Source organism: Convolutriloba macropyga, chromosome 2, assembly GCF_964194025.1.
Source record: "Convolutriloba macropyga chromosome 2, txConMacr16.3, whole genome shotgun sequence".
Taxonomy (NCBI): Eukaryota; Metazoa; Xenacoelomorpha; order Acoela; family Convolutidae; genus Convolutriloba; species Convolutriloba macropyga.
This window is the reverse complement of record NC_134469.1, coordinates 60,541,656-60,567,400: the sequence shown is the minus strand read 5'-3', so window position 1 is coordinate 60,567,400 and position 25,745 is coordinate 60,541,656. Positions and strand designations below refer to the sequence as shown.

Here is a 25,745-nt window from a genome sequence, read left to right as displayed (position 1 = left end):
CTTGGCAACAAGCTTGCACAGGTTCGTGGAGGTTTGCCCGAAAGCAGAAAGTAGTCTACGCCAGTCATCGGCATCGAGACCTGAAGGCCCGGCAATGCCATGAGTCTTAATTGCATGCTTTCGGACGAGCCTGGCACTGATTTTGTCGAAGACAGCGGGGTGGTAAGGAAGCGTGCGTGGATGTAGGCTCTGAATGCAGTTGGGCTCCAAGGGTTGACCTTCAGGATGTTTGTCGCGTAAAATCTCGAGGACCGGTCTACCGTCTACGAGATCGGTAGGTGCGAGCACGCCGCCTTTTTGCTTATCCGAAAGAACGCGAATAGCATTACTGATCTTACCACGAGACATGAAATCGTTGAACATCTTGAGGTCAGAGTGCTGCTGTTTGTTCCTTGAATTCATTCTCATTTGGATTGCCTTCGCTTCACAGAACAGTTCTGAGAAGTTGCAGCTGTACCATGCTTGCAGTCTACGCTTGATGGTCTTATTGTTCGATCCATCGTCCGTGTTCTTTGTTCGACTGAGGGTTAGGTGCGGAAGTATCATACAGAGGGTCAGAGATATATCGGATCTATCCGTGTTTACGGCAATCGGGGAGAGGACACTGTGAAGGGCTTCGGCGAACTGTTCCCCTGTCTTGTTCATACCAAGCGTGAAGAACGGGGGCTTCCAAGTGACGACCTCGCGGTATATTTCGCGCACTGTTACCGCGCGATGAGGCTGGAAGTGGTCCCAAAAATTATTCGATGCTGCGGCGACGGAACGTTCGGGGGCGTGCGATGTTGCAGGATCTATGAGTGCAGTGTCGGGAACGGTCAAAGCGTTGTGTGGTGCCGGCGTTGCGATTGCTGTTTCGGTGGCTGCGGTGATATCAGAGCAGTTTTTGCAGCTGAAGTTTTCGGTCCAATCTTTCGCTGCGGCTAGACCACTGCATTTCACGTGCAAATATTTATAACATATATGACACCAGACGCCTCCCCTACGTAGGGGACCCTTGCAGAGTGGACAATGGGTTTGATCAGCCATCAAGCTGCGGGCTAGGAGTTGGGAAGGCTGCACTGAGGGGGACTAGATTAAGTTAATTACAGGAGAGTACTAACAGCAACGATATTTAAAGTATTGAATGATGTTAAACATAATAATAGTGAAAACATGGTTTCCATGAAAGGAGAAGTGCACGGTGTCTTTACAGAACAGGTTAGGTTGAAGAACATTTCTAAATGAGGGTGAAACAATAAACAACTTTAGGGCACAAGAATCAATATAATTATACAAAGCGTAGTTAAGGGCACTGATTTTCTTATTTATGAGGCGATTACAGCTGGTGGGTATAACTTTGGGAACAATCAAATTATTTGGGCTAAATTTAACAATAATCAGCTGATTGAGGAATTTCCAATGCTCTATGAAAGTTTCAGTACTACTACGGTGATCATTGAAGCCGGCAATTACTACAGCAGTGTTCAGCTTCTGGTCTGGGTATTTATTGATAACATCACAGAGATCTAGCAGTTTAGCACCTCGATAGGAGTGAACACAACCCTTTACTTGACTCTCGTCTATATATTTGGTACGAGAAGTACCCAAGACCAAGTCCGAGCAGCTGGAGGGAAGAGGGTAGGCATCAAAACGTCCCATTCACAGAGCCTGCTAACATTCAAAACACAAAAAAAGATGATAAATGAAAGTGTTAAACACCCAAGGGCGACACCCTAAAGCCTCTCCTATACTACTTCAACTAAATGATTATTTTTTACCAATAGGTTTATTCTGACGATTTGTCGGATGATTGGTCAATATCAATGACACTGCCCAGGTTGAGGCGTAGATATTTGTGCGAAAATTGTCCATGCTACCGTGCGATCATAAACCTAGACCCTACGATGAAGCCCTCCGCCTACGCTCGACAGAAGTTCCCTCCGACGTTTGTCAATTATGTTTATCAGTCGACACATAATGGTCGCAAGTGTAATAGCTTTAATCCAGATCAACCAGACTCATAGAAATCCAGATATAATTTTGTCAATTTTCCGTAAGTAGAAGTTTCAGTGTCACGTAATGTTTTCTTAATTTAGTCAAGCCTAGATTATTTGAAGCAAAATTTTTCATCGTGATATGCATTGTGCGTTTAAGGTTTGTCTATGAGTGCAGTTGTCTTCTGTTTATTGTTTACGTTCATATATCCAATGGTTTTAATTAAGCGCTATTTGCCAGATTCAACAAGTTTTGTGGATTTGGCCAAGACTCTTTTGGTGTCTTTTTGTGGATTTAGCCATGATTATTTGGTGTCTAGAACAACGCCTGAAGTAGGTAAGGTTAGCGGTATTTGACGAAGGAACTGTAGGAAATAGAATTAATACCCTTGCGCGATATATAAACAACGATTAGTTTTAGATCAAAAATGGATCTCGATAAACTATGCTCGCTAGGTTGATAATTGGTCTGTTTTAGTTTCTCGGTGTCTGAATAGGCAGGCAGTGTTTAAACTCTAGGAATCTGAATTCTTTTTCAGATGGGTTCATGACATAGGGTTCATCATTTGTCAATGGATAGTCCTCTTAGGGACAAACTTTTTGTTGGCCGTCAGTGGTTGTTCGAAAGGTTGCTAGATCATCTAGAATGTCAACCGGTTGAAAGCGCCAGACGAAGTTCAACCTCCTCGAACAGCAAGAAACCTGTGTTGTTTCTGATTGGAGGAGCTGGATGCGGCAAAACAGCGCTTTTGACCGAAATTTGTTTCAGCAAGAGCAGTGACCCACAGTGGCAAAGACAGTACCAGCTCAGGAAGCGCACTTTAGCGTACCATTTTTGTTCCTCACAAAATAAGAGATGCTTGTCAGTTGGCGATTTTCTTGATAATGTTTTTGTGCAATTATCAAAAACTCCATTTCTACCTAAACCTGCTCATAGTGATGGGAAGTTTGTCCGCCCGTCAGAGCTTGAACCGAATCAATTAATATACGATCCAGATTTGGTTTTTCGCGAGATGATTTTAAAAAAGATTTGTGAAGTTAATAAGAGTAGTAACAGACATTTATACTTAATCGTTGACGGGCTTGATGAATGCTACGAAAAGCAGCTTGAACTTGGCGAGCGATCATCAGGAAGTCGAACAATCGCTGAGCTTCTTGCTGCGCATGTTGATCAATTTCCACCTTGGTTACACATTCTAACATCTTCGCGACGCTGCAGTAAATCAGTTGTGAAGATGTTTGCAACTAACAAAAAGATCCTCATTGACGACTACCGAAAGGACCAAATTGTCAACGATTTCAAATTATACATGAGAGCTTGCTTGCTAAACGACGTACAAGTAATTGATGAAAGCAGACAGAAGGATTTTCAGATCGTGTTTGAAGTATTGCACGAGAAAAGCTGTGGGTGTTTTCTCTTTTTAGAATTAGTAATTCAGGCACTAGCGCAGTCAATCATCTCGACTAAAGAAATCAGAAACATTCCTCAAACTTTGAATGGGCTCTATTCGTTCCTCTTCCTAAGATATTACCGCAGTCAGTATGTTATACATGCGAACAGTGATGAGCTAGATCTGGTCACAATGAAGCAAATTATGTCCGTTCTAGTTGCATCTCAGGTACCAATGAGTCGTTTCGACATTCTGGATGCTCTCGTTACTCGCGATTGCAGTAAGCCGTACAATCCCAATCACCTAGAGTGGCAAATCAGAAGTTTAGGCTTTTTTCTTTGGAAAGACAAAGGTGTCGGTTTTGACGAACAGTGTATTCAAATCATTCATCAGTCTTTTACCGGTAAGCAGAAATAAAGAATTTGGAAAGGTTCAGCAGCTCAAGTATTGTAAAATCAAGGCGCTTAATTAGCAATGATTTTTGTTTCCTGATCGGTGTAAAAAAGAAGCATCTATTCTGTTTCGACCCATTATGCCCCACTTAGAAATAATGGTTTGTTATATAGCACAAAAATATAGCACGTGCGCCTGTGGACTGAAAAGTTATATGCCCAGTGAGCTGAGGGTAAAAAAAACAACGGATCCAAATAAATGCATTCACATGAAATTGACCCTTTCGCCAGAAATAAGCTATTACTGAGGGTTATAGGAGAAGCTTACAAGACTCGCTATACTGAAGGGGACTAACAAAAAGAAACTTTATTTTACGACCAATACTCATTATCTAGTTTTTTTTACAAACTTACTAACGTCAAAATAGCGTCAGATAAAACCAGACCAAAGTCTAAATAGCATCCGATAACTCATAAGATAAAAAGTATAAATGGCAACAGAGACAAAAATAACTTCTACTTCTTTAGAAAATATATAGAACTGATCCTTAGTCAGACTAGCTAACAAGTCTACAAAAACAAACAAGAGAGCAAAATATTAAAATATGTTTTTTTAAAACTATTGAAGTCAATAAAACAACAGCTATCAACTGAAAATGTTGGATGGTTTTTTGTATTTTGCCATAGGAAGCCATGATGAGGCCTGTCAATATCCAGAATGTGTCTTACGAGTACAAAAGCAACAAATAGGTTACAAAATCAAAAATTCAGTTTTAAGTTGTGGAAGAAAACTGTGTCGAACCCGTTAGAACCAAAAGCTAATCTGTGGAAACATTATATATCTAATTTCTCTTCTTCAAATCCAATGGGAACCATCATGAACCCCTGTATATACTGTGACTGCACTGCAAGTTTACAGAAATGAGACAAGTCATAGCAACCATAGGTTTTCATTAAAAAAATACTAGATAGATTCAAATGTAGGCCGCCAATGGGACCTGCCATCAGAGTGAGACTAAGTCATAAAAGAAATAAGTCAAAACTCAAAAATTTGCAAAAAAACTATTGAAAACTTGAAAATTGTTTTCTATGAATTAAAAAGATTGTGTGTGTTCACTTACAATTCGTTTGACATCAGTGGGACATCTTTTTAGGGAGACTATATGACAAAGACAAGAAAAGACCTACAAATTTTGACCATTATCAAAAAAGGTTTTTATGAAAGCTTTCTAGCGCATCTGTGCTTGCATGATTTCGTCTGCTTGAGGCCCTAAGAAAATTATGTAACTGGCCGGATGATGACGGCGGTAACCCGCAACGTCCACAATAGAGTCACCTTGCAATATCTGCATGCAGATGAAAATTTTGAGTTTGATGTAAGAAACGTTGCTCATGAGGCATACCTCGGGCAATCACGATTAGCGTAAGGCGGACCATGAAGGAGCGACAGTTATCGAAGACCACAACGCGAAGATCAAATATCGGATAAATCTAATTTTGGATGCACAAATTGTTGCAGTCAAAAGGCCTGCCAAATTGCGGCATCTATATATTGGCTGGATGAATTCAGCCGTCACAGAGAGGTATTTTGAAAACTATTTCTGGGTAAGAAAAAAGAGGTTTATTCGAAAGATCTCATTGAAGATTCTGGTTTGAATTTTTTCCACTGTTTCTTTAATTTCGTCCAAGAAATTGTTCAAAAACCTGAATTCTAGCCTGCGCATGTTCTATTCCCTAAGTTTTACTTGGGCTTTACAATGCTAGGGTCAGAGAATGATTCAATTCTCTGAGCGAAAGTCACTGACTATCTGCTGCGTCCTCGCAATGCTTTTTTTGGTAAAATTTCACTTCGAAACGCTCGATCAATCAAGAGAATGAGTCATTTTTTAAGTGAGGATTGAATCATTAGGTTTTCAACCAGTTGTCTTTACAGATCCCTAGATTGAAAGTAATCAACATGATTGTTTCAAAAATCCTGCGGAACAGGCTATTCTGATTTAATCGCTCCGCGAGAATGAAGGATTGGAGGTGGATTGGCGTTTTATGGTTCGTCGCTGGAAATAGTTCTTCGCTGAGCTTCTCGGTTAATGGTGTTTTTGATTATGTCAATTATGTTTTTATTGCTCACCAGGAAACAATAGCTGTTTGTTTGTTGTATGACCACTTTATTATATGATAAGGGCGTACTCTTTGACGAAAGTTTGGTTTTTCATGAGATCAATATATCAATGTTGTCCGGCAACGATGCTGCGCGCAGATGCAGTTTTCTTGAGCTCGGCAAAGTTGCACGTTAATGTTTCTGTATAAATCTGTTGGTATATTGGATCATGTAATTACGAAGGGCATTGAATTAGACCGTCTTGATGACCAGAATATCACGGGATCGGATCATGTTTTTCTCAGATTCTATATTCAAGGCGCCGAACGGATCAAGAAGTTCGATACCAGAGCTGCAAGCAATGATTGGCTCAAAGGAACTTTTGAAGATGAGTTCAACTATGAAAATGAAAGCATACGTATAGGTCAAAAAATATAGCAAGAAAGCAACAAAAAAATGTTTACAGAAAAATTCCAAAAAAAGAGTCCCATTGCGTATTGCGATGCTTTAAGGAAAAAGAGGGCCGAATACATAAAATTTTAGTTTTTGTGCGCATGACAGTGTAAATTTTATGTTCTTTAATCACCTCCCAATGGCGTCGTTCATTGAGCGATCAGGTCACATTTTCATCAACTTTTCTTCCAGGACATCCATAAGCACTTCTCGTAATAATATCATTCCTTGTGAGTTTTTGCTTGCCGAAGCATAACTTGTCCTCTGCCAAAAAATTAATAATTTGGCCGTCGCATCGTCAGGCAATGTTAGGCCACTCTTCAAAAATCTAATATGGACTGAGCTCTTGTCAAACCAACGGCGTTTGACTCACCTGCGTTTTGTTTGCATTTTAAATAAGCTGAGTATTTTTTGGTCATTTTCACTTATTTGTCATCGTTGCGTTAGCATTCTCCGACGAATATCAGTTATCTGTCGAAAATGTTTAATCGCAACTGCAGGGTTGCGCAAAAGTGTTATGTTTACGATTCTGTCACAGGGAAGTTTAGATCTAATTAAGGCCACAAACTTTTTTTAATAGCCGCACAGCGATAGCTGGGGCTATTATTGGCCTTCTCTTGGTTTTTTACAATTCAGAGAATTTGAATTGTATTGGAATGCTGTCTCTTGTTAAGATCTGTTCACAAATTTTCATAATTTTTGGGGTCAAATTGGAGTATTGATTTTGGTCACGCCGAAACAGGAAGTGGAGCGAAAAAGCGAGTGGTTTTGCGGTGTGAAATTTATTCGCTCTAATTTTAAAGTAGAGTGAGAAAACGGTGTTTGAACAAAAATTCGCTTTCTCGCTAGTGGTTTTTTTGTTCACATGCGGCGATTTCACTTTGATTTTAATTTTTTTTCGATTTTGGATCGGGTTTTTTCTAAATGGTTTTTTCAATCCATTCTTAGTTCATTCTAGGCCTAGTTTTTTGTTTGAACCAAATTTCCATTTCTCGTTAGTGGATTTTTGTGCACACGCGGCATTTTGACATTGATTTTCTGTTTTTTTTTTCACTTTTTTATCTGATTTAAGAAATGGTTTTCCAAATTCACTAGTAGTCCATTCTAGGTCTGTTTTTTTGTTTAGTCAATGAAAGTTCTTTGAATTGTACGCCAGGACTTGTCCTTGTCCTGCTATGTTTTTTTATTTCGTCAAGATTTTTGTTACGACCATATGACGTCTTAACCACTTCAAATCTGCTTTCTATTCATTTGTTCATGCAATTTCAACTGACGTGCGTGTGTGACGTCATTTTTCGCTCTTAGTGGAGAGAGTTTTTTTTATTCTTTTGCGTAATTAAGTTTTTGGTCACTTGACTTAACTGACTTACTATGTTCTTTTGCAGCGCCAAATAAATGAAATTGGTCATCGAGTTGCCTGAATAATAATAATAATGCGATTAGTTGGACCTGTCATTAATTAGACTAAGTGAAGAGCTAACAAGAAATATTTGAGGGCGAGCTGAAATTAGTAGTTTTGAAAAAATAATTTCAAAGTTTAATTACAAATAGTTTCAATGCCATTTAAAAGATCAAATATCAACAGAGCATTAACTAGTTTCATCTATACATCCGTAGGTCATCTATAGGTACCTGTTGAGGCGAATGTCAGAATCAGTCAGAATCTCATACGACTACAAAAGGGGCATCAAATGCATGCAAAATTCAAAAAATGAATATTTGCGCGAACATAACTAAACCAATGAATTAAAAGTCATTGTATAGCATTATATATGTTCAATTGGACCTTCTTTAACTGCAATAGGTACTGTGATCACTGTAATATATTGGCTAGGCTAGACATGGAAAAATTCAATTATGGGCAATATACAAAAATTGCAATTTTTAATGAAAGTTTAATATCGCATTAATAAAATAATTTGTTGAAAACATAATGCGTCTATAAAGATAATTTGCTGCTTCACTAGGGAATGGATGGGACGTTTTGTTTTTCAGATTGAGCTTAAAATTGACAGAAGGGAAAGTGGCAAAGTTCAAAAATTCACTTTTTAAAATATTTTTTGAGGTTGAGAGGCATTTGGTATCAACTGAAATCATTAGTTGGTTTCATTTTTTACCTCTTTAGGAAGCATATTGGATATTTGATATGTGAGACTGTCATAAAACTGCAAAAAGAACAAGAATTCTATCAAAAGTCAGCCATTTAATAGAAGTTTTTGAAAAAACGTTGTCAAATGAGCATTTTTCAGAGCATTACAAGTGCTCATTTTGAATTGTTTTTAGATTAATAGCGCACCAATACAGTCCTAATTCGTTTTGTTGAAATACCAAAAGCAGTCTCTCTATCGCTCCACATATGTTAAAAACACTTAATTGTTTCAAAACTAAGCATTATACATATAATTTGGAACAAAGTCTTTATAAATATCGATTGAAATTAGCCGAATTTTCAGAATACTTTCTTTGGAGGCGGAATTAGAAATAGCCCTAATCTGAAGTTACTATGTATGTGTCAGCGGATTTTAGTACTTAAAGCAAATTTGAAGAGTGGGTTAAGGAAGTATATTTGGTGCCGTTTTGATGAAAATTGGTTTGGTTTCATCTTCAAAAATTTTTGCCAAAAAGCACACAGGTCACCAACCGTCTTTTCTTTAGAGGTAAAACCGATAACACTATCGATATTAAATTTAACATATTTTGATGACATTTTGTGCAAAAATTAAGGAAAATGTGAACAAGCTACGGAAATGAGCTGAATGTTCACAACACTTTAAAACCTGGGTAACTCCTCGGAAAAGAATGAAAATGAAAGAGGTTTTTGGGATATTCTAAGCTTGACGGGCAGAATTGACTGAACAAGAAAAAACCAGTTGAGCAAAACCTGTTCCCCACATACACTAAAGTGGATGTGGTCGGAACAATACGCTTTTTTCGGATATTTGTTTCCGATACACGTTCATGTGTGTCAGTTGAGTCTGGTTTCATATCGATGTTTTTGTGCTACAAGTTGTAGAACTCTACTATAATTATCACATAACTATTTTTCAATTAAAGAATACTTCAGCGGCGCGCTGTGTTCAAAAATTGTTTTCTGATTTCATAAATGAGACGTCGTATTTCTTGCAACTGTAGAAATTTCTGATGTTTAGTGTGGATTACTGACCCCAAGTTATGTGGGCGAGAGTTAGCACTTGATGTTGGGGAGGGACACGCGATGCTAGCATTGAGTGCTGCATGCTTCTACGACCTGAATAGGGTGACTTCCAATGACATCAGTGAAATAGTTCATAACCTATCCCGCTCGACCCCAGAGTTTTCTCAACCTGGATTGGACGTGGAGTTGTTAGCACTGTGGCTACTTTGGATTGGACTGGATTCGGAGAAGTTTAATTTCCATACACCTTCTGATCAAGGCACAGTTACGGACAGGATTTTCTCTCTGGCCTGTGAACAAATTTATTCGGTATGTTTTTATTTTGCGTTATACTTGCTACATGCTTTCGCACAATAAGGCGAGACAATAGGGGCAATTTAATGGCCAGCAACAGACTGTTTTAATTCATTTGGAGCTTGTTTAACCGACTGGACTAGGGAAACTATTTCGCTCTCTCTCCCTCTCAGTGCGTTTACGTATTTCCACCGGATGTCACAGTGAAATAGAGTAGGTATTGGTTTCTTAATTTACTTTCTGTTCATCATGTTATATCAATGTAACAGTTACTAGGCTGCTCTCATTTTGTTAAATTCAAAGTTGCCCGTACATATAGCAAACAGGAAATCACAACTTTGCTCCTATTGTGTTTAGGTTATTTTGAAGGCATTTAGCCATGTACTTTGTTTGAAAGGAAGATTGCGTGCTAGAGACAGAGCATGGTATAGTAGAGCATTTGAAGTGTCTTGTGTATAGTGGTATGCTGATATAAGCGACCTATTTTGACACACATAGCTCTGAGAATAGAACCGCATTGCTTTATTCAAAATCAGATTGCTTGAATTATGTTAATAGATTGTTTAATACAACAATGGAACTGCTTCAGCAAATACAAGACTCGGATTCCGTTAACAACGAGCAAGCTGCAATATTCAACTCACGCATCAGTTTGCAAGACGTGGTCGAGGTTGACCACCATGGGCAAACCATGCTAATGCGACACCTGGCGGCCGGCGGTGCTAATACGAAAAAGCTGATCGACATGGGTAGCAACATTAACCACGAGGACATGTCCGGCTGGAGTCCATTAATCGTGGCCAGCAAGTGTGGAAACTATGGACCTGTCGAGGTTCTAATTAAAGCGGGTGCGGAGGTTAATCACAGAGATTACGAGGGCTGGACCGCTCTCAGATCTGCTGTGTGGGAAGGTTTTTACGATATAGTGTGTCTGCTATTAAGTGCGGGTGCACACGTGGATCTTGAGGATAACGATCAAAGAACGCCTTTGAGAGCGGCAGCCTGGCGAGGTTTCGAGGACATTGCGCGGATCCTGGTACAGTACGGTGCTAATGTAAATCAGACTGACAGATTCGGCCAGACTCCTCTAAACGCAGCTGCATACATGGGAAATTGTGCCATTGTAGAGCTGTTGCTGGCCAGTGGGGCTAGAGTTGACCAAACTGACCAAGACGGAAGAACCGCCCTCACAATAGCATGCTTATACGATCAGCATGAAGTGGTGCGTTGCCTTTGTTTGTTCAACTTTGTCATTTTTGAAATGATAATAGCCAAATTCCAATCATCGCATTAGTGTTACAGTAATAAGCGTTTGGTCATGTGCAAGTGCGCATGTTCTGACACATACACACAATTAGAACTTTTCTTACAAACAACGTGGTTTTTTGAGGTTCATCAAAAATTACTTCAGCAGGTCTTTTCGAAGGTCAACTTGTCGATTTATTGTAATTGAGTTACACAGCCAAAATTAAAATCAACCAAAAATATGGGGTATCATTTAATTTTCCAAAAATGGTTTGAATTCAAATAATCGTCAATAGCCACCCTCTTCTTCTTAGCCGGTTATTATACTGGCCCTAATTAGAAATAAAAAAACGTGAATTGTATTGGTGCGCTCTTTTTACGACTCGAAGAACAGTATTGGTGGAGCGTCTTTTTAATTGCTCTCAAACGAAGTTTGTACCGTTTATATTAGTCCTGTTGGTCTTTTTTTATGCAATTTTTCGCTTGAACGATTTTTCGTCTGACGCTTTTGACTTTTCTTCCTCAAAAACGGGATAAACAGGTAGCGCCCAGTGGGCATTAAGTGCTCTTAGAGCCTTTCAGCTCTGTTTCAGCTCGAACTGTTTTGGAGAATACAGCGATAGCCGGGGCTATTATTGACCGTCTCTTGGTTTTTTACAATTCAAAGAATTTGAATTGTATTGGGGCGCTGTCTTTTTTTTAAGACCTGTTCACACATTTTCATGATTTTTGAAGTCAAATTGGAGTAGTGATTTTGGTCACGCCGAAACGGGAAATGGAGCAAGAAAGCCAGTGGTTTTGTGGCGTGAAATTTTTCGCTCTAATTTTAAAGTAGGGTGAGAAAACGGTTTTTGAACAAAAATTCGCTTTCTCGCCCGTGGTTTTTGTTCACATGCGGCAATTTCACTTTGGTTTTTACTACCATATGACGTCGCAACCACTTAAAATCTGCGTTTTATTCATTCGTTCATGCAATTTCTACAGAAGTGCGTGCGTGACGTCATTTTTCTCTCTTAGTGGAGCGAGTTTTTTTTGTTCATTCGCGTGATTAAATTTTTTGGTCACACTTTGACTTACCTCACTCTCAAAAATGACTTACTCACTTTGAAATTGACTTTCATTTACTTTAATTTAAAGATATATGGTCAAATGGGTATGTGTCACTCTAAATGAAGGTTATTAGAGAACAGCTAATAGAGGCAGCAAAAACTTCTACAGATTTTTAATCAAAATATAACATATCTGCCTGCAATGAAAAGACGAATTTTTTGTTCTGTCTTTTTTACTGTCCTTTTTTTGAGATTGCAAATCTTAGAAGCTATTGAGGCTATTGTCTGGCAATTTGCCAGCTATGTTACATATGGTGTGAAGGGCGGTTCTTCGAACAGTGGCTACGTTCGAACAATCGATCGCTAAAAATACGCAATTTTATACTAATTTTCACAATTTTTTTCAAGGTTTTTGAATTTTTTTGTCAGTTTTTGAGTTCTTTCAGCCCTAGTTGTCAAGGAACCTCCTCTAGGGTTTTATAATAGGCTACTGCATAGTTGCTAGTGGTAGTGGAATGGCTTCAGCATTTGAACATCGCGAATTTTAGCATTTTTTTTGATAAAACTACAAATTTTTTCTATTTTTTACTATTTACAATTTTTACAATTTATTTTTCCTTATTCACTTCTTTCCAGATGCAGGGTCCTTAAGGTTTTAATAATAAGTTACTGAAAAAAAATTACTTGCCATGGAATAGCTTCAATTTTTTAATATGACAATTTTTTGCGTTTTTTTGATAAAATTTGCAATTTTTCAAGGCTTTTGAAAGTTTGTCGGTATTTAGGTTTCTCCAGCCTCAAGAGCGAAGAAACTTCCTCTAGGGTTTGACAATAGGTTACTGTATAGTTTCTAAATGTAATGGAATGTTTTTCAAGATTTTAATATGAGCAATTTTTAAAAATATTTTTAATTTCGTGTTTTTGAATCTTTTAATTTTTATTTTTTTCCGGCACCTGGGTCCTAGGGACGTGGGACGTCCTCCAGGGTTTGATGATAAGCTGTCGCATAAATTTAATAGAATGATTATCAATAGTTTAATGACTCCCGCTTAATCAATTTTTTTCGATTTTTCGGAAAATTATTATTCCAATTTTATGGATCTGTGAGCCAGTGAAACTATTTAAAGCTTGAAATAAAGATACTGGATAGTCTTTTGAGACAATAAAAATGGTTTTGAAGGTTTTAATATCTTGAATTTAAGCAAGGTTTTGTTACAATTTGGTATTGTTTTCAATTTTTTTGAATGTCTTTGTCCTTCTCCAACGAAGCTTTTGAAGTCTTGCAGATGGGTTACATGACATGACTCCAGGGACAAAAAACATCTTTGAACATTTTTATTTCAAAATCTGGCAGCTTTTTAAAATTTTTCAATATTTTGCAAAATTTTGAATATCTGTTTTTTGATTTATTTACTAACAAGGCTAGAATACTAAAAGTCGAAGAGTCGAATCTAGCTAAAGCTGGGTTCACTAAACCGTAGCTAGCTACTGACGAAGCCAACAGCCAATTCGCCCGACGTAGTCGGTTATGTTTCATTAGTTGCTCTCAAACGAAGTTTGTAGCAGTTATGTTAGTCCTGTCGGTCTTTTTTAGTTCGTTTTTTGTTTGACCGATTTTTCGTCGGACCCATTTGACTTTTTGTTCTCAAAAACGGGATAAACAGGTAGCGCCTAATGAGCAATAGGTGCTCTTAGGGCCTTTCAGCTCACTAGTCTCCAAGAATGCGATTCACGGAAACTGTTTTGGAGACTTAGACTTATGTTGTGAAGGGCGTTTCTTAGGTTGCCGCCACTCTCCCCCCACAACAATCCCTGCCTGGCTCCCCCGCCAATCCCCAACTCTGTACATTTTCAGGCCGTAAAGGCCCCTTGCAGCCAAAGTGCCCCGTGCCGTCCACGGCTGCCCCCACTGTTTCCACCACTCTTTCGGTGTACCCCCCCCCCCCCCCCCCAGCTGCGCTCACCTTTCGCCCATTCAATTACCTAAAACTAGCCTCACTAAGCCGTGGCTAACTACTGACGAAGCCAACCGCTCGGCAGTCGTTTGAGAGCAGTTCGCTCGACGTTAGTCGGTCATGTTGTAATTTTTGAGTATTTTTGAAACAGGAGTGCAAGTGTTTAGGTCGAATTGCTAAAGAACCCTGAAGAGCAGAGAGAAAAGTGGTCTGTTCATCCCAATTTTTGAGTGAGAGCGAGAAAAGTCGATGAAAAAATTTTCGCCAAGAGTGAAATTTTTTATTACGGGCGTTTTCCAAAGCAGTTTCTTATTTTTAACTGCGAAATTTTTACTCCAGGGCGTTTCTTTCAATAATATTTCTTATATTACTACCTTAAGACGTTTTTTCGACCATTTGAAACAAATATTACTCTGTTACAATCAATTTCCAGTCTTTTAAAAACCATTATGACTTGTTTTAAGCTATTTTTTAGCAGTTTTGCATTCACTAGGGCAGATTCGTGGTTGAAATTATTTGTTTTAGCAATTTTAGTTGTCCAAAATTTCGATTGGTTTTAGTTTTGAGGTGTCTTTGGTAACGAAAGTTGAGTAAAACTTGAGAAATTTTTTTGACGAACTGTTTATTTTGTTTATTATTCGTCTCATTTTCTATTTCATCTAATTTTATGCTTCTCGCTGTTGTTTTTCTTGATCAATACTTTTTACTAGCTTTTATACGTGTTGCTACTATGAGGTGACACTTGAGAGCTAGACATTCCACTGAATTAAACTTGACATGTTTCTATTTTTTTGCCTCGTCTTTACAATTTTTTTTTCAATTTTTCTGATAATTATTGGGTGGGTGACCGATATGGATGATAAAATTTTTCTGCGAATAACGGCCTGGAAATACCTTTGAAGCCATTTGTAGATATTTTTATTAGAATTTTACTGAATTTTTTTGCTTTCATTATCTTCTTTGACGTTTGATCGGTTTCTCTCTTTATGAACCGATTTTGTGAGACTATCGGCATCATGTTGTTGCAAACTACCTGTTTTACATGTTATTTTGTCCAGACTTCGTTTTTGGAGCATACCGAAATTTCGCTTTCTCGCTAATGGTTTTTTACAGTGGACTTATCTGCTGCTAAGAGTGAAAAAGCGAGTGTTTTTTCGCGGCGTGAACTTTTTCATTCTAATTTTTAAGTGGAGTGAGAAAACGGTGTATGAACGAAAATTGGCTTTTTGTGGTTTTTTGTTCACATGCGGCAGTTTTTCTTTCAGTTTTACTGTTTTTTTAGCCCCTGAATCCCGTCTTTGAAAAACAGGAGTATATCTACGGAATGACATCAACATAGTTCGCACTTCAAAGAACTATCTACCGGCAATCTTCCGGGTATAGGCAAACAGTATAATGCAGAATATCTGCGAATAACCTAGAATAAGCATGATTGATTGTGGTACATGGAAGACAAGAAAATTCAGATAAAACCGGCTGTCAATGTCTTCTATGGTAGATACAGTTTTCAGTAAATAATCATGGATTAATTCTGGATCCGACTGTTGTATCTAAAGTCCTACCTTTTGTCGTGACTGTGTCGGCCTAGTTTAGCCTCGAACTCATCTCTGAAAGATATCAGTGGTGTCAATAAAAATTTTAGGAAAAGGAGTGTTTGATTTTCGTTTTGATTGACGTGATATGTTTGAAAGAAATGAGGATTTTTTTCCTGATAAGTGTTATAAAGCTTAACTTAACTGATAACTTAAGCTTCCTTTAAGATTACTTGGGTCGAGCTAATGGTAAAAAAAAATTGCTGAAGTTACGCTCTTCGGAAAATTTATCTACGGATTTTTATCAGTACGTTAAGAATGTATGAAGCAACATTTCAATCAATTAGCTCTAGGGAAGCTGTTTTAACAGCAGCTTTATACGACTAGAAACAGCGGAGTGTTTTCAAGTCTTTGTCGCTAGATTTTTGTCGTGTTATGCGCTGTTTTTGAATAATTAATTCTTCGCGAACGAAGTTTGTAGCAATATTAATACTCCTGTGGGCCTTTTTAATTCAATTTTTTGTGCTTTCCTTTTTGTTTGACTGTTTTTTACTCTGACAACCAACTTTTGTTGAGAAACTAGATAAACTGGTAAAGCCCGAGGGCATTAAGTCATTTAAGTTCTCTAAGGGCCTTATTAGTCTGAAGAGGTTAAATTCATGGTGTGAAAGCAATTCTTGAACTTGTACGCCTCCCTTCTTTGCACCCCATATCTGTATAGTTTCATTTTTAGTGGGTAGTAATCAATTTTCGTAGCCTTAATACAGCTGGGAAGCAGTAAGTTAAGCGTACCTTGGTGTTCGTGGTTTTTTTACGACTCGAAGGCAAGTTCCTTTGAATAAATCATGCATTTGAATAAGGCCTCTTTATAACGTGAGGTTTTTTATACCGACAGGAGGATAGCTATTCATTTTTTGAAGACTGGAATGTAAATAATGAAATGTATTTGTTTTTCTAATCCAGAAGTGGTATGTTTGTTTACGTTTTTGCAATGTGTCAGTATTCACCATATTCTCGCATGTATAGTTCTAGCGTTCTCCTACAATTTTAGTTTTTTCGGTTTTTTTATTATCAGTTGCCTAATGCAGTTAATGATTTTTTAAAAGATTTTTTCATATTTGTTGTTTACAATTGATTTCTTTTATTAAAATGCAAACCTTTTTTGCTTCTGATTATTATTTTGTTTCGTTTGTCTTGTTGTTGATTGATACACTATTGGCAATAGGTTCAAATATCATATCTGCAACAAGAGAATTATATCTTGTTTTTGTTTTTTGCTCTGTTTCAATGGCAATTTTTTAAAAATTTTGTATGGAATTGAGTCGTATAGTGTCTTTTCTTTCGAGAAATCCAGTTTAGTTTCTGTGAAAAATATCTCCCTTATCGTCTCACAGCTCGTCTTTTGGCTTGCACAGTTGATTTCGGAATTCTATCTAGACTAGTTGATGGAATTATACTAGTCGGAATTCTGTTATTTCAGAGCTAGTATCTTGAGTTATTTCATGACGATTTTTAGCCCTGTAAGATTTTGAGCCTATCAGATTTTTTAATAAAACCTTATAGTGTTTTTTTTCTGTCAAGTGTCATATTTTAAGTCTTTGTTTTCTTGTGTTGTTACTGATTGATGTCGTAATTCTATTTTTAATTTGCTCCAATTATGTCGATGCTCAAATCCATCTGGTGGTGACAGCGGTGTAAATGTTAATATTTTTAAAAATCAAATCTGGTGAAGTAACTAGTTAATGTTAAGAGACCAAAGGTAATGGTTTAAGCTGAAATTGCGGTTTTGTTCATAAATTTCCGACGTTTCGAGTCGCTTCCGGAATTCTGCTGGCTATGTTTCTTCGTTTCGCCGTCTGGTGCTCTTTTTTCGTTTTACTTCGTGCACAAAGTGAACTTGAAAGTCAATTTTTCTGAAGTATTTATCCCTTTCTCTCTCAATAACGGAGTTTGCGCGCTTCAGGTCATGTCTCACTCCGTAGCAAAAGTTTTTAGGTCATTTTCGTGATACGTGACTTCCTTCACTCAATAAATGAATTTTCCAATAAAGGAAAATTTAAATTTAATTTGAAGTAGTTAAGATCAAAAGAACTCTTATGTAATAACAGTCCCTAATAAAAATACTTCTGATGAGTGAATTTTGACACGCCTAATTATTTTATCACACAAATTTATACACATTTAAATTGTTTTTACATATATTTTTGAGCTACATCGATAGCCTTTCCAACTTATATCTATCCTTTTTGATCTGCATCATACTGCACGCAAGTCTATTTCAATGGCAATTTTTTTAAAATTTTGTATGGAATTGAGTCGTATAGTATCTTTTCTTTCGAGAAATCCAGTTTAGTTTCTGTGAAAAATATCTCCCTTATCGTCTCACAGCTCGTCTTTTGGCTTGCACAGTTGATTTCGGAATTCTATCTAGACTAGTTGATGGAATTATACTAGTCGGAATTCTGTTATTTCAGAGCTAGTATCTTGAGTTATTTCATGACGATTTTTAGCCCTGTAAGATTTTGAGCCTATCAGATTTTTTAATAAAACCTTATAGTGTTTTTTTTCTGTCAAGTGTCATATTTTAAGTCTTTGTTTTCTTGTGTTGTTACTGATTGATGTCGTAATTCTATTTTTAATTTGCTCCAATTATGTCGATGCTCAAATCCATCTGGTGGTGACAGCGGTGTAAATGTTAATATTTTTTAAAATCAAATCTGGTGAAGTAACTAGTTAATGTTAAGAGACCAAAGGTAATGGTTTAAGCTGAAATTGCGGTTTTGTTCATAAATTTCCGACGTTTCGAGTCGCTTCCGGAATTCTGCTGGCTATGTTTCTTCGTTTCGCCGTCTGGTGCTCTTTTTTCGTTTTACTTCGTGCACAAAGTAAACTTGAAAGTCAATTTTTCTGAAGTATTTATCCCTTTCTCTCTCAATAACGGAGTTTGCTCGCTTCAGGTCATGTCTCACTCCGTAGCAAAAGTTTTTAGGTCATTTTCGTGATACGTGACTTCCTTCACTCAATAAATGAATTTTCCAATAAAGGAAAATTTAAATTTAATTTGAAATAGTTAAGATCAAAAGAACTCTTATGTAATAACAGTCCCTAATAAAAATACTTCTGATGAGTGAATTTTGACACGCCTAATTATTTTATCACACAAATTTATACACATTTAAATTGTTTTTACATATATTTTTGAGCTACATCGATAGCCTTTCCAACTTATATCTATCCTTTTTGATCTGCATCATACTGCACGCAAGTCTATTTCAATGGCAATTTTTTTAAAATTTTGTATGGAATTGAGTCGTATAGTATCTTTTCTTTCGAGAAATCCAGTTTAGTTTCTGTGAAAAATATCTCCCTTATCGTCTCACAGCTCGTCTTTTGGCTTGCACAGTTGATTTCGGAATTCTATCTAGACTAGTTGATGGAATTATACTAGTCGGAATTCTGTTATTTCAGAGCTAGTATCTTGAGTTATTTCATGACGATTTTTAGCCCTGTAAGATTTTGAGCCTATCAGATTTTTTAATAAAACCTTATAGTGTTTTTTTCTGTCAAGTGTCATATTTTAAGTCTTTGTTTTCTTGTGTTGTTACTGATTGATGTCGTAATTCTATTTTTAATTTGCTCCAATTATGTCGATGCTCAAATCCATCTGGTGGTGACAGCGGTGTAAATGTTAATATTTTTAAAAATCAAATCTGGTGAAGTAACTAGTTAATGTTAAGAGACCAAAGGTAATGGTTTAAGCTGAAATTGCGGTTTTGTTCATAAATTTCCGACGTTTCGAGTCGCTTCCGGAATTCTGCTGGCTATGTTTCTTCGTTTCGCCGTCTGGTGCTCTTTTTTCGTTTTACTTCGTGCACAAAGTAAACTTGAAAGTCAATTTTTCTGAAGTATTTATCCCTTTCTCTCTCAATAACGGAGTTTGCGCGCTTCAGGTCATGTCTCACTCCGTAGCAAAAGTTTTTAGGTCATTTTCGTGATACTTGACTTCCTTCACTCAATAAATGAATTTTCCAATAAAGGAAAATTTAAATTTAATTTGAAGTAGTTAAGATCAAAAGAACTCTTATGTAATAACAGTCCCTAATAAAAATACTTCTGATGAGTGAATTTTGACACGCCTAATTATTTTATCACACAAATTTATACATTTAAAATGTTTTTACATATATTTTTGAGCTACATCGATAGCCTTTCCAACTTATATCTATCCTTTTTGATCTGCATCATACTGCACGCAAGTCTATTTCAATGGCAATTTTTTTTTTAAATTTTGTATGGAATTGAGTCGTATAGTATCTTTTCTTTCGAGAAATCCAGTTTAGTTTCTGTGAAAAATATCTCCCTTATCGTCTCACAGCTCGTCTTTTGGCTTGCACAGTTGATTTCGGAATTCTATCTAGACTAGTTGATGGAATTATACTAGTCGGAATTCTGTTATTTCAGAGCTAGTATCTTGAGTTATTTCATGGCGATTTTTAGCCCTGTAAGATTTTGAGCCTATCAGATTTTTTTAATAACAAAACTTTATAGTGTTTTTTTCTGTCAAGTGTCATATTTTAGGTCTTTGTTTTCTTGTGTTGTTACTGATTGATGTAATTCTATTTTTAATTTGCTCCAATTATGTCGATGCTCAAATCCATCTGGTGGTGACAGCGGTGTAAATGTTACTATTTTTTAAAATCAAATCTGGTGAAGTAACTAGTTAATGTTAAGAGACCAAAGGTAATGGTTTAAGCTGAAATTGCGGTTTTGTTCATAAATTTCCGACGTTTCGAGTCGCTTCCGGAATTCTGCTGGCTATGTTTCTTCGTTTCGCCGTCTGGTGCTCTTTTTTCGTTTTACTTCGTGCACAAAGTAAACTTGAAAGTCAATTTTTCTGAAGTATTTATCCCTTTCTCTCTCACTAACGGAGTTTGCGCGCTTCAGGTCATGTCTCACTCCCTAGCAAAAGTTTTTAGGTCATTTTCGTGATACGTGACTTCCTTCACTCAATAAATGAATTTTCCAATAAAGGAAAATTTAAATTTAATTTGAAATAGTTAAGATCAAAAGAACTCTTATGTAATAACAGTCCCTAATAAAAATACTTCTGATGAGTGAATTTTGACACGCCTAATTATTTTATCACACAAATTTATACACATTTAAAATGTTTTTACATATATTTTTGAGCTACATCGATAGCCTTTCCAACTTATATCTATCCTTTTTGATCTGCATCATACTGCACGCAAGTCTGTTTCGCAGCTATTCCGGCAGTCTGTCGGCTATCTTTTTTGAGCAATCTTGAATGTGTGCTCTGGTGTTTACCACAAGTTTTCTTCATTTATTTTTCAAAATTAAAGCACTTAACTGAAGTTGAACTTATTCTTCTGAAATAGGAAGTGTTATTTTAATAGGAAGTGATAGCCGCCGCGAAGCGATAGCGGCTTTTATTGGGGATACCGTGGTTTTTACAATTCAAAGAATCTGAATTGTATTGGGGCGCTATTTTTTTAAAGATGTGTTCATACTTTTCAATGATTTTGATCTTTCAAAACGGGATAAACAGGTAAAGCCCAGCGGGCATTAAGTTTCATTAGAAGCCTAATGTGGGCTTCAATAGTCCTTCAAGTGCTTATAGTGGTGCAGCTGCTGGGATGGTCTTAATTTAAGGTCATTTTTCGGAGTTTTTGGGCTCGAAATTTTGGCAGTTTTTCATGTTTTTTTGTGATTTTTTTTGAGTTTGTTGTTTGATTAGTCTTAGGTTGAAGTTTTTGAAAAATGACGAAGGCCTTTTGCGAGACAAAATGACTTGTTATGACCATTTTGTGTGCTATATGTTTTGGTACTACAAATACAAACACGCAAAATGATACTAATTTTTGCAATTTTTTTCAAGTTTTTTGAAAATTTTTGTCATTTTTCATTTTTGTCATTTTCCAAGCTTCAGCGGCCAGGAAATGTCCTGTTTGGTTTTTTGATAGAGCACTGCATAGTTTCTAGTAATAGTGGATTAGTTTTCATTATTATAATTTCTCGAAATTTGCTTTCTTGGATAAAATCTGCTATTTCCGAAAATTTTTGTCATTTTTTCATGTTTCCCAGCTTCAGCGGCCAGGAAATGTCCTTTTTAGTTTTTTAATAGAGCACTGCATAGTTTCTAGTAATAGTGGATTAGTTTTCAATTTTATAATTTCTCGAAATTTGCATTTTTTGGATAAAATCTGCTATTTTCCGAAAATTTTTGTCATTTTTTCATTTCCCAGCTTCAGCGGCCAGGAATTGTACTTTCTAGTTTTTTAATAGAGCACTGCATAGTGTCTAGTAATAGTGGATTGGTTTTCAACATTTTAATTTCTCGAAATTTGCATGTTTTGGATAAAATCTGCAATTTTTCCGAAAGTTTTTGTAAGTTTTTGATGTTTGTCCTTTCTCAAGTGCCAGAAAGCCTATTCCACGGTCTGATAAAATTTATTGCATGTTTGTTACGTTCAATGGATTTGTTTTCAACAAATCAACTTTTCGAATTTCAGAAATTTTTTCGCTTTTTTCAAGTTTTTTAGCTAACCTCATCCAGGCTTTGATAGTATGTTATAAGATAGTTGCTAGGGGGCAATTGAACTGTTTTCAACTTTTTAATAGAACGAATTTCTATTTTTTGAAATTTGAGATTTCTTAAAATTTTTGACTATCGATCTTTGAGGCAATGATTTTTTCAATGCTTGGAATAGGGTTAATGGATAGCCTCTAGAGACACAGAAATGATTCGGAAGATATTAATATCACGATTTTCAGCAAAATTTCATTAAAGTTTGCAATTGATTTCATTTTAAGTTTTCCGGTCATTTTTGAGTTAATCGATCTTAGGGCCAATTAATTTTTTAAGGTCATGCAGATATAATACTGGACCAATTTCAAAAACAAAAATCGATCTTGAACATATTTTAAAAATTGGTATATTTTAATCGATGAAGTTTTTCCTAAGGGGTAAAAGCTTCAAGAGTTTTAGTATTGAGGATATTTTTGTTTAGTTTGTTTGATTGTTTGTTTCTCAATTTTTTTGAGATGATTTTGTTTGTGTTTTGGCTGACATTGGTTAATTGATCAGCAGGTACAGTACTTCTAAGATTTTCATTCAATTCTTCGAATTGTATTTCAGACTTGTCCTGCTATGTTTTCATTATTTCGTCGTCTACATCGATAATTCTTACAACCTGACTTCTTGGAATTGACTTTTTCAATGTCTTTAGGGACTTCTACTGCTTTGCAGTTAAAATTTGTGTACGTGAAGTCGTATCTGCTTTTAGGCCAATTGCTTGACTTGCCTCACTCAAAAAATTGACTTCTGAACTCACTTATGGAACTTTAAGTTTTATGAACATTTACTAGTAAGTAGTGTGCATCTAAGAAGTGCCTTGCATCTAAGTAGTGCCTAACTTACATGCCCTAATTCCTGATTGTTAGTCTGGAGTTTTTAAATTTGAATATCAGCTTCGAGAACGTTCTTTTAGGGCTTCCTTATAGGCCGTATGTGTCATAAAATTGAGAGTCCGAATATAACCCAAAAATCTATTTTTGAGCTACATCGATAGTCTTTCCACCTTATATCTATCCTTTTTGATCTGCGTCATACTGCACGCAAGTCTATTTGGCAGCTATTCCGGCAGTCTGTCGGCTATCTTTTTTGAGCAATCTTGAATGTGGGCTCTGGTGTTTACCACAAGTTTTCTTCATTTATTATTCAAATTTAAAGCACTTAACTGAAGTTGAACTTATTCTTCCGAAATAGGAAGTGTTATTTTAATAGGAAGTGATAGCCGCGAAGCGATAGTGGCTGTTATTGGGGATACCGTGGTTTTTACAATTCAAAGAATCTGAATTGTATTGGGGCGCTATTTTTTTAAAGATGTGTTCATACTTTTCAATGATTTTGATCTTTGAAAACGGGATAAACAGGTAAAGCCCAATGGGCATTAAGCTTCATTAGAAGCCCAATGTGGGCTTCAGTAGTCCTTCAAGTGCTTAAAGTGGTGCAGCTGCTGGGATGGTCTTAATTTAAGGTCATTTTTCGGAGTTTTTGGGCTCCAAATGTTAGCAGTTTTTCATGTTTTTTGATTTTTTTGTGTTCTTTGATTAGTCTTAGGTTGAGTTTTTTGAAAAATGATGAAGGTCTTTTGCGAGACGAAATGACTTATTATGACCATTTTGTGTGCTATATGTTTTGGTACTACAAATACAAACACGCAAAATGATACTAATTTTTGCAATTTTTTTCAAGTTTTTTGAAAATTTTTGTCATTTTTCATTTTTGTCATTTTCCAAGCTTCAGCGGCCAGGAAATGTCCTGTTTGGTTTTTTGATAGAGCACTGCATAGTTTCTAGTAATAGTGGATTAGTTTTCATTATTATAATTTCTCGAAATTTGCTTTCTTGGATAAAATCTGCTATTTCCGAAAATTTTTGTCATTTTTTCATGTTTCCCAGATTCAGCGGCCAGGAAATAACCTTTTTAGTATTTTAATAGAGCAATGCATAGTTTCTAGTAATAGTGGATTGGTTTTCAACATTTTAATTTCTGGAAATTTGCATTTTTGTCATTTTTTCATGTTTCCCAGCTTCAGCGGCCAGGAAATGTCCTTTTTAGTTTTTTAACAGAGCACTGCATAGTTTCTAGTAAAAGTGAATTGGTTTTCAACATTTTAATTTCTGGAAATTTGCATTTTTCGGATAAAATCTGCAATTTTTCCGAAAGTTTTTGTAAGTTTTTGATGTTTGTCCTTTCTCAAGTGCCAGAAAGCCTATTCCACGGTCTGATAAAATTTACTGCATGGTTGTTATGTTCAATGGATTTGTTTTCAACAATTCAACTTTTCGAATTTTAGAAATTTTTTCGCATTTTTCAAGTTTTTTAGCTAACCTCATCCAGGCTTTGATAGTATGTTATAATATATTTGCTAGGGGGCAATTGAACTGTTTTCAACTTTTTAATAGAACGAATTTCTATTTTTTGAATATTGAGATTTTTAAAAATTATTGCCTATCGATCTTTGACCCAATGAATTTTTTAATGCTTGGAATAGGGTCAATGGATAGCCTCTAGAGACACAGAAATGATTCTAATGATATTAATATCACGATTTTCAGCAGAATTTCATTAAAGTTTGCAATTGATTTCATTTTAAGTTTTCCGGTCATTTTTGAGTTAATCGATCTTCAAAGGGCCAATTAATTTTTTAAGGTCATGCAGATATAACACTAGACCGATTTCAAGAACAAAAATCGATCTTGAACATATTTTTTAAAATTGGTGTATTTTAATAGATGAAGTTTTTCCTAAGGGGTAAAAGCTTCAAGAATTTTAGTATTGAGGATATTTTTGTTTAGTTTGTTTGATTGTTTGTTTCTCAATTTTTTTGAGATGATTTTGTTTGTGTTTTGGCTGACATTGGTTAATTGATCTGCAGGTAGAGTACTTCTAAGTTTTTCATTCAGTTCTTCGAATTGTATTTCAGACCTGTCCTGCTATGTTTTTTTATTTTGTCCTCTCCATCGATAATTCTTACAACCTGACTTCTTGGAATGTACTTTTTCAATGTCTTTTTTGACTTCTACTGCTTTGCAGTTAATATTTGTGTACGTGAATCCATATCTGCTTTTAGGCCAATTGCTTGACTTGCCTCACTCAAAAAATTGACTTCTGAACTCACTTATGGAACTTTAAGTTTTATGGACATTTACCAGTAAGTAGTGTGCATCTAAGAAGTGCCTTGCATCTAAGTAGTGCCTAACTTACATGCCCTAATTCTTGATTATTAGTCTAGAGTTTTTTATTTCGAATATCAGCTTTGAGAACGTTCTTTTAGGGCTTCCTTATAGGCCGTATGTGTCATAAAATTGACAGTCCGAATATAAACCAAAAAGTCTAGTGGTCTATTAAGGGACTGGTGGTCGATCTGTCTATCTTATTTCTTTAGTTGTTTCAATTCATGGAAGGCCACAAGCCTCTATCGCGGCTATTTTCCGGCAATCTGCCGGCTATGTTAAAATGAGTAGAGTTTGAATATTGTGATTGACAAATTGAGAATAGAGTAATCTTCTTTTGTCAGACTGCTACCATGCTTGTCAACAATGAAGAAGTTTTCAAAAGCTTTGCCTTCTATGGCACATCTCAATAGTGGTTTTTTTGTTCACATGCAGTGTTTTGATTTT

The 25,745-nt window shown here is 36.2% G+C and overlaps 1 protein-coding gene across 1 annotated transcript in view; it reads left to right on the top strand.

Moving 5' to 3' along the window:
- The first annotated feature begins 2,516 nt into the window (after window positions 1–2,516).
- LOC142334570 (uncharacterized) overlaps window positions 2,517–25,745 on the top strand; it is a 66,270-nt gene continuing 43,041 nt past the window's right edge. Inside the window, exons 1-3 of the mRNA XM_075382701.1 lie at window positions 2,517–3,767; window positions 9,457–9,770; window positions 10,345–10,977. Coding sequence (XP_075238816.1) covers window positions 2,546–3,767; window positions 9,457–9,770; window positions 10,345–10,977 — 2,169 coding nt within the window. The 5' untranslated portion in view covers window positions 2,517–2,545. The remainder of the gene's footprint in view (window positions 3,768–9,456; window positions 9,771–10,344; window positions 10,978–25,745) is intronic.